General features: G+C 41.5%; 1 protein-coding gene across 18 annotated transcripts in view; it reads right to left on the bottom strand.

The window, feature by feature from the left end:
• nfixb (nuclear factor I/Xb) overlaps positions 1-12,840 on the bottom strand; it is a 125,195-nt gene extending 112,355 nt beyond the window's left edge. For 14 of the 18 annotated variants that reach the window (XM_033325325.1, XM_026324215.2, XM_026324201.2 and 11 more), the window contains exons 1-2: positions 11,789-11,927; positions 4,426-4,509 (exon numbers count right to left, since the gene is read on the bottom strand). In XM_033325325.1, coding sequence (XP_033181216.1) covers positions 4,426-4,509; positions 11,789-11,791 — 87 coding nt within the window. In that variant the 5' untranslated portion in view covers positions 11,792-11,927. Of the gene's footprint in view, positions 1-677; positions 942-4,425; positions 4,510-11,788; positions 11,928-12,462 lie in introns of those variants that run through there. The other 4 variants (XM_026324202.2, XM_026324208.2, XM_026324203.2 and 1 more) reach the window with 4 other exon arrangements.
• Between the last annotated feature and the right edge of the window lie 1,406 nt (positions 12,841-14,246).

Raw genomic sequence — 14,246 nt, 5'->3', positions numbered from 1 at the left:
TAACTATGTGTTCAAGTGTTGCATTCAAGTGCAAGAACTTGTGAAACAGTCAAGTGGAGTAGGAGAGCTGCAGGAAAACACTATCTCAGAAGTTGCATGCAGAATGCCTTCACTGTTTATAATTATACACACGCGCTGGCACGCACGCAGACACACACGCGCGAGCGCGCGAACACACACCAGTTCAAATCTCTCGCCTCTCCACGTCTCGGCTTCACGTGAAAGCAGCACTAAAGGCGGCGGTGTGCGCCCTGCTCTCCCTGCAACTCCTCTCACCGGCCAAAACCTCCTGCGAGGCTCGACGCTTGGAAAAATCTTCCAGCAGTAATATTAAACTCCAGTCCACACTGTGTCTGTGCCTGCGCTCCGCTTTCTCCTCCTCCCGCAGGCTCCCCTCCTTTTTTTAAATATGAAATACATTTCGGGAGAAGCGCCATTTTCTCTCCAAAACCATGTGCGATGGAAACGCACAAGAAAGTTTGGTACGGCAGAAATGCGCTGCGACCCGGGAGGAGCGACGAAGAGTTGGGGTGAAGTTTCAGAGTGAGTCAGATCGCAGAAAGACGCTCTGAAGCAACAAACAAACACTTGTAAAATAACAGACAGAGGCAGCGCAATAAACACCGGCGTCCCCATTCTAAAGCACATAAACAATGGAATAAGAGAAGACAGTTTACCTGTGTCAAGCAGTACGGGGAGTACATGGTTATTATTAGAAAGGCGAAGTGGAGAGCTTATTTAGGTTGGATGGAAGCTCGGTATAGTGCTGCATTGCAATCGCTCGCCGTCCTGTTTCTCTCACTCCATGCTGCTGCAGCTTACAGTAACCCCGCCTAGAAAGTGAAAGCTTGCACAAACTTTCAGGGAAAAAACTTTGTCTCCCTCCCCTCTGCTCTGTGCAGGACTTTTAGCGCTCTCCTCTCGGTAACCAGTTCTCCAGTAAGGTGGCTTTTTGGTTTTGTTTTTTTTTTTTGCTTGTTTTGTTTTTATATTTTGCAGACTCGTCCAGGTGTTATTGGTAGACCTTCTGATGTTTGAAATGAAATGATTTGTGCCTTTTGAAGGCTCTTCCATACGCAGAGCCCACAGGCTGTTTTCCGCACTTCCCTGCATCTTTTACATGGTAACATTACGCTTCAGTTGCGTTTACTGACATTTCCCTTCCGTTATATGAAAATGCAAAACAACGACCCCAGCGCACACGAATTTTCCGAGGCGTGTTTAATATATTGTAGCTAACCTACACTTTGAACTCGTAAACGCATCACATAGATCAGAGCGCTCTAACAGCTGCAGAGGGAAACGGGCATAATCCCATATATTTTTAGAGCAACCGCATCATGGACACACGCTGTACAGTAATGAGTCTGATATGAAAATACTTTCTAACTCTTTAATAATGTATATACCAGACAGACCAGGGTTAGGTATCCAGCTGCAGGAAAACCGTTTCAAAATATTCGGTTACAGCTCACGCACTAAAAGCTCGAGTTTTGCACGTAAATTCATTTGCAGGCATTTGAATGAGTACGTTATCTCATCAGGGCTACGAAGTTAAGTCTATTTATTTACTGAACCATATTTGACCCAGTCTGGAACCCACAACTGTAGTTTAGAAACCAGTGAAGTGAGTCCAAGCCAAAATGTTGCTGCAGCATTCACTATGAAGTACAAAACTAGCAAACAGTGAAGAGAGACATATAATCACAGCCTCTGACCAGCATCAAAATACCAAATTGTGCTAAATTGGGATGTGTGAGGAAAGAAAGTCTCACACACAGAGAGGAGTGACACATATCACATAAAAGTCATAAAATGAGGTTTTTCTGGACCAAGTCCTGAGTGTGGTACAGTGGGAATTTGGGTGGGAGTGAAGTCATTGTAAAGAAGCAGAGCTGAATTTTTTGGGCCTGACATTGGAGTCCCACAGATTTATGAGGCCTACTGCTTGTGCATTTCTACCACAAGCCTCTGCAGGCAAAACAAAGAGATCTGGGCTCTGTGTGGCCAATTACTGCACACGGCCAGATCGGCAAGCCAGAGACACGAGCTGGGAGGGAGACAGTGTGTGGTCAGGAGTGTATCTGCAGCGTAAAACTATAACCTCCTGTCCTCACCCGCTCAGCGTTAGAATACCAGCATTCCTCCCTGTGAATATGATACGAACATGACTAATATGAAGCACATATACAGAGACACACCCTGTAACACACACACCGTTAAGATCAACTTCTGGCAGGTGTACTGATACCATAACCACTGCCTGCTGCCTTTGAAGGAGTTTCTTTGTTTTTAGCTCATTTATGAAGCAGAGTCATTAAAAGCACCACGAGTGCAAAAGGTTAGAGACAGTGGTTAGACGGAGCTTAAACCCCCCACACCCTTGTTTTATAGAGTTGAGTTGCATGCAACACGTGCAAATACTCCTCTGCCGTGGCTCCTTAAGCAAGCCACACATTTAGTGGTCTGTGTGAGTAAATCTCTCATTAAGTAACACATGGTAGGGCCATATGCTATGGTTGGTGGTTCTGCTGTGGCTCTGCTTTTTCACACGCTTCAAATATACATATTTACCACTGCTCCAGAGTGGTCTGTGCTGCGATGACTTCACGCACCAGCTCAGAGCTGCATTAAAAAGTGAAGCTTTCACTCATAAATGATCAGAGAAGTCAGTTTATTCCCTGTCTCAACAATCCTCAGGTCTGCCAAACAGGTTGTTCAAGGATGATATTAAGAGCAAATTTGCCTGGAAATGAACACACGGAGGGTCATACCACAACCAGCGATGACACCCCACCTGGCTGTCTTTCCAGTGTAAATGGAGATGAGAAGATAAGCAAAAGTGTGGTTGTGCTGCTGGCTGAGCAGATGTCAGCTGTAGCAGCTCACAGTTTACTGTATATACAGTGCACACGCAGGGTTTTGCATAGAGACGTGCGTTTGGAAGCTCAAGATAAATCTGAGGGGTCACAGGATCACTATAAAAGTCTTTTTACTAGTCTTTTTTCCTTGTAACATGACACTTTCTGCTTTTTTTCACATCAGAAAGTTTTTCCTTTGTTTTAAGAAAATTAGGGTCTTATTTTTGAATACAAAAATTAGGCTATATCAGCCAGTAGTCTTTTTTTAAAACATTAAAAAACAATCTCGGTAGAAAATTCTTTGCATTTTCTCTTTCTAAGTAAATATACTTATCTGCCATTATTTATGTCCAATACCGAATGTCAACAATAAGCTATTACCAGCCAGGCTAATTTTTCTAGTTCTGGTTTTTAGGATTTAGACGTGTAGATGAAAGAGATGGAGATTTTTACATAATGGTGGCGAAAGGTCATGAGAAAAAAAAAACACAAAATGATGTTTCTTTATTTCTTAATAGATAATTCGAGATTTTCAGGCCTCTAAAATCTGAAAAGAGAAAGAGCCACTGACAATACGTCACAATGTAACTACGTTTGAGGGAGTCACGAGGCAAAAACATTGAGATTTAGGATCATTGCTTCTAAAATAAGCTGCTAAATTCATATTTTCAACACTTTTTCAAAACCAATTTTACTGTCATCCTCAGGAGCCGACATGTAAGCCTAGCACAAACACACGCAGAGAAGTAAAGATGGGTGAAATAAGGGAGCCATGATGCAAAACTAAGCCCCCAACAGCAGACCTCCTGATGAGAAGTTGGAGGTGGACATTCTCCTGTGGATGTTCTTGAACTCACTGCCCCTGGAATCCAATGCAGCTCCACCAACGCTCCTCCCCCTCTCCCAAACTCTCAATTACAGCCATAATGGTTCATTTCTGTACCACGAGACACACGATCCACTGTAGCAACCCAGATTCTCTGTGAGACTTGGCCTAAGTCTTAACTCTGAGGAAGAAAGACTGTAGCCGAGAAAACTGGCTCCCACCTCATTAGCAGCTACGTTTTCAGTCATCCACGGGCCCGTCTCTTTCTCCTCTCGCCCTCGCCATCCCCACCTCTTTTGTTTTTATTACTGTTTTATATCACGTATCACTGTAAATCTACTGCACTCGCTGGGTCAATTTTTTTTTTTTTTTTTAAAGTTTAAAATCTGTTTGCTTCCTCTAACTTTGTATTCCTTTTGTTTTATGCAACTAGGCGTGCTGTATGTTATCGTCATAATTTTCACTCCCATGAGATGAGGGCGCTTCGGTGAAGTTGCAAGGGCCCCCTTTTTTCTTAAATGTGCGTGTGGAAATAATGATTGTAATGGTTTGCAGCTGAGTAGAGGGAGCTGTAAATGACATTATGATTGTGGTGCAATTACCAAGAGCAGGAAAACAGACTGTCAGTCATAGTAATGAATAATGACTCAAATAACACATTTAATACCAACACATAAAACAATAATAATAATAATGATGATGATAATAATAACAATAATAATAATAATAGATGCATACCCTGTATGAATCTGATACTACAAAGCATTCAGGCATCCCAGGACCTCTGGAGGGTTCTTCGTTCAACAGAAAGGTTTCAGTTGCCTGCAATGTAACACAACATTCATTTATTCATTAGTTGTCTTTAGGTTCAGGGAATTTAAAAAATACACACACACAAAGCTGGCTTCAAAGCTGTAAAAGATGATTTTTGATATCTGAATCTTCCTTATCTTGCTGTTTTTTTTTTACATTGAGCTCATCTTGAAGTCACACTACCAAATATTTACTCGAGGGCCAACATTTTTCATCTTTACGTTCTACACACACACACACACACACAGTTGATAATGTATGTCTGAGCTCATATGCTGAGCAGACCTGAGGCCTGGCCCTGTCAGCCTCCACCACTTAAATGGGGAGCAAAGTGTTTAGCTGCCATACCCGCACACAATACAGCAACACAATGGCATTTCCTGTCCCTGCTGTTTCACCTGCATGGTCACTTTTCTGTCAGTGTGCTCTGATTCAGCACAAAAGCACAGTCACATACTACACATGCACACATTCGGCACAGGCTCACACATACAGAGGGCATACGTCTGCCTACATACAAACACTGGCTCTCAGCCACACCATAGGCCCTGCATTGCATTCACTGAAAGATGCAGCTAAAGTATTTATTCTAAGTGTTTGTTTCTATTCAGCACAGTTCATTTGTATGCTGTGGGACACACCAACAGAGACTTGCTGTCAATTGAGGCAGCCAGGCTCTGGATTTGGATCAGGGGTAGCAGTTCTGCCTGGTTAGCTAGCCCGTGGCTATTACTTTTTAGTCCAAACTGGGACAAATTGGTTTTTGCAGGCTAAATTTAAATGTCTGTTTTGGAAATCAACTAAACCTGTTAGACGAGAGCTAAAACGGCTAGGTTAATAAAAATAGCTCTGGTTTCATGAGTTAGGGGAAAGGAGGTTTTACTCTCAATAGGAAAGTTTCTGGATAGAGCTAGAAGAGGAGAAATAATCCTGTTTTCTAAAACTTTATGTTTTGATCATGCTGCGTACCTTAAATAAAAGCAAACATGGTCCTAAAACAGGAACAAACATTGCTCATAGCCAGCAACTAAATGCAAAGTTATACTATTTAAACTGGCATGTGAGGTAAACAATTTTTAAGGAATTCAAACAGGCATTAGGTTACTTAAGCATTCACATATGCACACGCACACACACACGCACACACCCATGTGCGCTCTAACACGGGATTGCACTTCAACAAATACATGCACAGACACATGCATAAACACACAGCACTATAATAAGTCCCAGACTCGGGGTAACCAAGCTGCGGCTGGAGACACAGGCTATTCATATCCTTCAGAATGAGAGGTTGCAGCTCAAGTCGTTCCCTTTCCCTTTTACTGTAACACAGGAAGGACATCTGTGTGTATAATTTCACTCAATGTCTGTGGTGAAAGGTCTAGCAGGCGGCTTGATTAGCATAAGATTAACATTGGCTTTGTTTAGCATAGTCTGTCTTGCTCACAATAAGTTTAGCACGGAGCCACATGAAGCGTTCCTACGGTTAAACAAAATTAGAATTCAAGTCATCCAAGCAACTAAGAAAACACTAGCCATGGCTGCCTCAACATCTGACCTCTGGTGTGTCATCATTAATATGTGGGGAAACACTGGAGGAAAACCATTTGTCCCACTAAATAGTGCCCTTGTCAAGCTCTTAAACTGCCCGGTCCAGCTGGAGGATATATTTTGCTCTGTCGATAACCACAGCATAGCACAGAACAAAGCATGCTGGTATGGTAGCTCTACTTGCCTCTTTCTGACAGGTTTTAGGTCATTTCAAGTTGAAAAATGATTTGTACTAGTTAAACAATGGAGTTCAAGCACAGAGTAATTAAAGAGTGAATAAATGAAAGGATAAAATCTGGGTCAGTTAATGAAAGAAGCGTCTCTCTGTCCGCATCTTTCTACCTCTCTTTATCGCCAGCACGGGGGCCATCATTTGTTTGAGGCTGATTGTTTGATGTAGCTCTCTGCAACACTGCCCCCGTTTCCCCTCTCTCTTTTATGGAGCATGGCATCAATTATATATATATGTTTTTATATATATACATGCAGCATATGCCCAATCCATATGGCTGGCCTAGAGCTAAAACAGTTGCAGAGCCTCATGTAATTAACACTTTAAAAGCTTGAGAAATCATTTGATGTCTGGGATGTTGACTTTTTTGGTGACCGAGACAGAACAACTCAGAAGATTGTTAGTTATTATCAATACAGAGTGGAGACAATCACACAGTTAAAGAGAGAGAATGAGAAAACTTTACAGCCTTGGTAGAAAAAGGAAAGAGAACGTTGGTCTTGGCCAGCACCACAGTTTAAGTCTGCATCTTATGTCTAAATGATGTAAAGGGCTATTTGCTTTCTTTCTCCAAGTAGGCTGAGAAGATTTATATAACTCGCTTATCCACATTCATGACCTCAGCGCTCTATACATTACTCAGTGATTCAATTACATACATGTTTCCAACACAAACACTTGGGAAATACTTTTAAAAATGCTATTTAACCTGTTGTGTAGCCACAGGTTGTGTACCTGATTGTATATCTGAAATGTATCTGCAGGTGTTTTGAAGACAGCAGACACCTATCAAACCTCAAAAATGTTAGAATCAATCATTTTATATGTCAACCGGTAGCATTTAGGTTAAGTTCAGGTTAAGGTATGGAGAGACAGATACGAACAGGGAAACAGATTCCCCCAGAATCTACTAGCTTCGGGATCTGATGGCAACTTTTTTTCCTGAGGAGCTGGGGGAGACCAAAACAGAGCTAAAAGGTGAGTGAATACTAGAGTGGATTAAAACATCTCTTAAAATAAAAGCTAATGTTGCTAAGTCTCCTAGATGTGTAAATAAACAACCTCAAGCTAACATGTTTCCCACTCTTTTAATATAATAATAGGTTTGTGTTGAGAAAACTGCAAAAGAGCAATTTAAGGTGTTAAAAGACAAGATCAAATATGACTTATACAACAATACTTAAACAACAGGTCAGATTTAAAGGGGGATGCTCAATTTGGCTGTCTTCCATCGCACTGGATTAATCAGAGCACATATACGCATGACCCACCTTCACCTGCCTTTCTCATTATCTTGTTCAGACACACACACACTGGCACATATTTTTGAACAGACAACAATCCATGAGAAGGAGATATGGTCACTGACTAAGAACCTTCTGATCATTTCACCTCAGCGTCCTAATGATTTGCACCTCAACAGTTTCTAGAGCATCAGAGACTTTTCTTCTACTGCGAAATATAACTGACATCTTACCCAGTCCCACTTCATTCAGCCTTAATTGTATCCTCATTCTTCACCTGGTAACGAGCTAACAAACCTGTGCAGATGTGGCAAGCACATCAAAGAGAGGGAGGGAAGGGAGGGGGAACTTGTTTGTAGAAAAAAATGTGTGGGGGAATATGAAAGGGGAAATTTTACGTTGTGTGAGTCCAAGCCAGCGCCACCTCAGGGAGAAATGCTGGAAAAATGTGATATTTTACACCTGCATCTCAGGAGGTGCAGAATAAGAGACAGGGAGCGGGGGAGGCGGTAATTAGAGGAGTGTGTGTGCATGTATGTGTGTGCATGTGTGTTTATAAAGGATTTTTAGTATGTTTCTGGGGCTTGCCATTGGTTCTTTTTCAGCATTCAATTTGGTGCGATGCATTTGATGCCAGATTATTAAAAATGCTAAACCTGGTTACGAATGCTAAAAAAAGTGTTGAAAATTTAAACAAATATGCTAATATTGTTACAGTGATAAATAGCTGGAAAGCTCTGTTTAATGAATAATGCTATTGGCTCTAATTCCTCATTAAGACCCTAAAGAGGAGAGTGAAGAGAGAAAATACATGTATTGTTGTGATTTTTCCCCCCTAAATTAAACTCTGAAGGCAGAAGATACCAACACCTTTTCAAATTGTGTAGATTCAAATTACTTGGTAACGCAGCTGGTGTGCAGTCTGGGGTGTCTTGTGAAACCAATTAATGTGAGGGTTAAGTCTTGATAAAGTAATTGAGGCAGGGTTAGACATGAGATGGAGGAGTTCAGAGTGTTATGGGATCAGCCTGAGCTTGATGAGGAAACGTGCAAAAAATATCCAAGTCGCTGCATTGTCTCATCTTAAAAAATGTGTCAGTGCTGTAATGAGTTCTGGTTTTATCTAAGGTCTTAGGAAATGGTCGCCTCTTTAAAGAAAACGGCGCTAGGAACAAATGAGGTAACTTTACTGCAGTGCTTTTCTTGTCACTTTTGTACATTTTCAATGGTCACTTCAACAAGTCATTAGGACAAGCTGCAAATGTGACCGTGCTGCTTTCACCTGCACAGAGTGCTTTGCACTAACAAGTTCTTCACAGTACTTTTGAATTACAATTACAAAACATCTTGTCAAGAGTAAGCGCTCTATAGAAGAGGTACTGTGAGTATGAGAGTGCCTATTATAATTGAAATACATGTAAAAATAGACTTCATCCTGAAAATGGCAATTTCAAATGTTTCAAGGTGCCTCTGAAGAGGTCCGACCTGGAATACTGGCATATAAATCAATAGAAGTAGCACTGAGCTATATTTACTCTTTACGTCTTTGTTGATCCGTACTCTGTATATCTCTAACTGTGTCTTATTTTTCATGTCTACTCATAATAACAAATTATACACTCCTTACAAAAATCTACCATCACGAACTTGAAAATTAAAGGAGCACTCAGTTTACCTGTCATAGTAAGTACTAATCAGTTTGTGAAAACAACAGAAAATGATTTTTCTAAAGCCTGAAAAAATTACCCTAATGATGTCGTAGTAATGGGAACAAAATTTAGAAAATTTGTATACTAAACAGGCAGAGACGGTTTAAGGAAAGTTGCTAATGAGTTGCAGTTCCTGGAGACCAAAAGTCAAAATATCTCAGTATCTGCTGCTTCACTTTTAAACATTATTTTTTAATTTGGCTTGCCTGACTTCTCCAACAGTATGGGAGTGTGACAGTGCTTGTCAAAGGTGACACTCTTCCTTTTCCTTTTGATTAACAACAAAAATGCTGAATCAAAGTCTGCAATTACTCCTCTCAATGTATCTTTAATGTTAAAGTAGCTTAACAACCAATCCACCTGACAAGCCCTATCTGAGCTCACCATCCTAATATTTATGCTGTTTGAGTCTATATCGGAGTTTCCATCTTTAAACTTCAGCAAGAGCTTACACTCCACATAAGCTATCAGAGCCTGCTTGAAGCCTTATTTATTTTTCCAAGGAAATGTCAAGGCCAGGACAAACATTATAGCATAATATTCTGTATACAGTGAGGGATGACATCACTGGCAGCAACAGCCAGAGATCACACAGGACTGGAAAACCGCTTGTCTGATCATCATGTGGCAGGCTGAACACGCACAGAAACACACAGAGAGAAACACACAAACAGTGTGGGATACAATTACCCCAGCTCTATACACAGCACTGTGCAAATACAGTACTACTGTATTTTTTCTTTTGCTCCAATAATGCATGCTACACCTATGCTGATGAGACAAACTGACTTTACATGTATCTACATATTTAAAACATGACTAATAATGCTAATTATCAATGCGAATATATATAAAAACTATGATTTGCAACAAAACGTACTGTGTTTACACTTGATAACGGGTCACGCTTGCTATTTGCTTTCCAGCTAGAAAAATGTTTAGGAAAATCAATAACCTACAGTGCCACAGTAACTGATCATTACTACAGAAGTGTTTATTAGCGTGTCAGAGAACGGAGCATCAGCCCTGGGGGAAGATATAGCTGAATCCTGACACTGACTGACAGATGCCTCCAGTGCATTCTGACTAAACATGCAACTGCAATATTTGGCACAAATTCATAATATAGCCTCGCTATAAAAAAGAGGTGAGCTTTTGCTATAAGTAGGAGAATAACAAGTCAAGATAATCCCATGTGAGGCCTGTCCTGAATTCTGTATCATTTTTACTGATGAGCTTCTTGGGCAGCTGCCATGTCAGCGAGGATGCTCGTAAACAAATAATTATTCATACTAATAATCTTCCATATTCATGTGCAAATAAGATCCCTTCCTAGTATCTGAGTAGCTTCAAGGTTGTCTGTGGGAGGTTCTCCTAACTATCGCCTGACTTGATTAATTTCATGCCAGAAAAAAAACTCTATCTAAGGGTCAAGGCCACATGTACTATATATCTGAATTCTGAAGAAAAACTTTTTCTGTTTTTAGTGTTAATTTTAAAAAAAGCACTGCATTCAAATGCATGTCTTCATAGCCTCACAAGGAATAGATTTTCCTTTAGACAAATATAATCTGGGGATGAAATAGGAAAACCATAACTTATTTTTTCTTTTAAAAGTGACCAGGCAATCACAATTATTCAACTCTTCAATTAATCTAAAACTCCAATGTATCCTAAAAGAATAGTAAAGGTGACCAGATGACAGATAACCTCTATTGGTGATGTCATAGGATTTCTCTATGACAGAATAAATCACCTGCATATTGAAGGAAATGGCATGAACCGCTGTGCGTATTTACGCACGAATCAAACAGGCTAAATAAATGTGGGCGCTAAAAACAAGTTTCGGGGTCTTACAGCCAAGTTTTTTAAACTCTGTTAAACTTTGCCTTTACGTGGGATTCAGGATCGGGACGGTCTTTACATATCACAATGTAACTTTTACAACGCTCTGAATAATGTCTCTTCATTGGCTGCTTATATACGATAGCGCCTATCACATATATTCGACTATAAATAGCAATCACACAGGCCCACATCAGACACCGCTGCAAAGATAGGAGGCATGTTCTCCGTGTACATAAAACGGCAGAAGGCAGTGGGCATCAGGCGGTGAACTGAGAGGGCTGGACACTGTTTTGGCCAGGAGACTGGAAAGAAATGTTGGCAACATGTTATGCAACTATTAAAATTAGGGAGGGGGTTATGTTTTTCAAACATCAACATCACTTTAAATGAACTTTAAATGTAGAATTTCTGCATGGCAAACGCCCCTCATTAAAAAAAACCCCACAATGTCGTAATGAGCCTAACTGTGACAGAAAACCTACACAGGTAAGGGAAGGGACTTGGCACACTCTTTGGTGCGGTTACCCATTAGCTATACAAGTAAATACTCGCACACTAGAAATATAAGTGGCTAAACTCCGCACACTAAACTTCGCTTTAAAGTTCTTTCTGTCTGTATATCATTAAATCTATGAGCAGCTACAAAGAATCTGAGAGCTGACTGCATAAATGAGCAAATTATTGGTTTACATAGCACGTACCATTGTGGTGTAGGGAAATGTGCCAACACTCTCAAAGACCCATTTTCCACTCTCAAAAGTTCGGCTTCCAAAAAAAAAGTGAGTGGGAGAGAGAAAACTGCTCGGTTTCTTGTTCAGCTGGGCCTTATACCGGAAGCAAAAGAACCTTAATACACGGCCTGATTCCCGGTAAACATTTTTTTTGTAATTTGTAGTCAGCTCTTCTCAGTCAGAGCAAAGAAGGACACAGTCGTATAATCCAAGTCGCCTGTTTTCTGATTTCTTCATGCAAGGTGTTTACGTTCGGTTTCAACTCGTGATATTTCCATGAAAACAGTCGGTGTGAAGGCTGAGCTCTCCTGCCAGTTCGCGCTGCTTTCCCTGCAGTCGGTCCCGGTACCGCAATGTCCACCGGCTCGCCGCGCTCTGCGCTACCGACAGTCACGTCTGATCCCGAGTGACAGAGCAGGAGTGTGGCCGTTCCCCGACAGTAAGTATCCTGCACTCTCTGCTGCTTACGCGCTCACCAAATCAGCTGTTGCTCCTGCAGAGGGGACAACGTGGCGCGCTCTCCCGTGTGCATGCTCCGGCTTTTGTTGATATTAAAGAGTGAAGTTCGTCCACGGTCCTCCTCCACCTGCGCCTCAGTACAAGGAGAAAGTTGCGGAGACAACGGCGTCTAAAACAAAACTCACCATGTGGCAGCGCGGATGTCGCAACAGCAGAGACACATCAGAGTTGGTGAGACTGGCGGGACCTGGTGGGCGATGTCAGGACTCTAACACAATAACAAGGAGCAGAAATGTGCGTATCCCCGTGTGAGATGCAAGATTAAGTAAACGAATGCTAGATCTAGAAACACAGCGGGGTTGCAGGCACGCACTAGTGAGGACGTGAGGTGTCCCGCGGCCGCGGCCGGAGAAGCGGAGCGGAGGGCTGGTGAATTATTAATAACCACAGCGGTTCACAGTCTGTCGTGCTCAGAGAGTAACCAGGGCGGCAGCTGGGGCTTTAGAGGAATTAAATACGGGCTCAGAGTAAACCATGGACGCAGGGGATTAGTAGCTCTCACCGGCAACTGTGTAGGGGCAGCTCGGGGCCGACTGGAGAGGGCGGGAGGGAGCGGAGGTTAGGGAGCGGTGGGGGAGGCAGCGATGGCGGCAGGTTATGATAAATATTTTCTGAGTGTGTAACATATAAGGAAAGAGAAAGCTGTAAGTTCTGAAAACTTCCTATTCTGCAGAGCAGCATGCAAGTATACTGTGGTCAGGGCTGGTAAAAATATGACCTGCAATAAATGAATGAATTTATTTTCATATTTCTTATATACTGCAATTATATTTGCAGAAAATATTCAAAGATGTTTCCCAATGAAAAGACACCGTCATCAACTAACCCACTCCTGCTAGTGTTACAATTAGAGGCATCAATTCTGAGGAACAACCGAAGTTTCAAAAAAGGTTAGACTGAGCCCATAGGTGGGTTAAAGCAATGCTATGCACAGCTGATGTAATTCACACAGCAACACTGTCACACGGACCTGCCTGTGGTGAATCATATGAAACGTTTCAGCAGGTTTAGCCTGTCTAACCTTATTTTAAAGACCTGTAACACCTTTGCTGTATTTACTACCTTTTGCGCACAGCACATCACTGCAAACTGCCTCGTTATAAGCTCAAAACCCCAAAACCACAGTCCAGCTACAAAAACTTCTCTGTTCTGTTCCATTCAGGTGGAGCTGTGGTTATTTTGCTATGAATTAAGCAATCAGTCGAGGCAAGGATGGTTAAGAAAGAGCAGGTGCATGACTCTTGGCTGGAGTGAGAGTACAATATTTATTCGCCACAAATATCAAATTAGTCCCGGAAACTCAGATGGAATTTCAGCAGACACGCCTTGAAAAGAGACTGGCCTGTTCGCGAATAAATTACCGAAGAAGCTTTTTTGTCCTTTTATGGGAAACGCAGCATTTTACGGAAATGCGCAACTGCATCACGCAGTGAAACGATGAGCAGTGTCAAAACAGATTCCACCTGCCTCCACTTTGGTGCCTATTGGTTCAACTTTCTAAACAGACAAATAAAGAGCGCATGGAGATGTTCCCTAAAGAGAGAGAGAAATATCTGAGAGAGAGAGAGAGAGAAGCAGCTTTGATTAAATGTTTAACCTGTTTTTATTTCACTAGAGCTTCAGTTTTCTTCAACTAGAACACACATTGTAAAACTTAATTAAATTCCGTGCATAGAAGATTGTAGATACCAGATGAAAAGGCTGCACTTTCAAAATAAAGTAATAGTTATTTCGATTTAGCTGGCAACAGAAAAAAACCATCGGATTCTGATGTAATATTTTGGTCTTGCTGAATGAATATCTCAACATTTAATGGCCAAATTATTTCACCAATATACAAATAGACAAGTTTTCCGTTTTGTTTATTTTTACAACATTATCCGTGTACAGTTTTCATCAGTCTAACTGC

The sequence above is a fragment of the Mastacembelus armatus genome, chromosome 8 (assembly GCF_900324485.2).
Source record: "Mastacembelus armatus chromosome 8, fMasArm1.2, whole genome shotgun sequence".
Taxonomy (NCBI): Eukaryota; Metazoa; Chordata; class Actinopteri; order Synbranchiformes; family Mastacembelidae; genus Mastacembelus; species Mastacembelus armatus.
The sequence above is the reverse complement of the archived record's forward strand: the minus strand, read 5'-3'. Positions and strand labels throughout refer to the sequence as shown.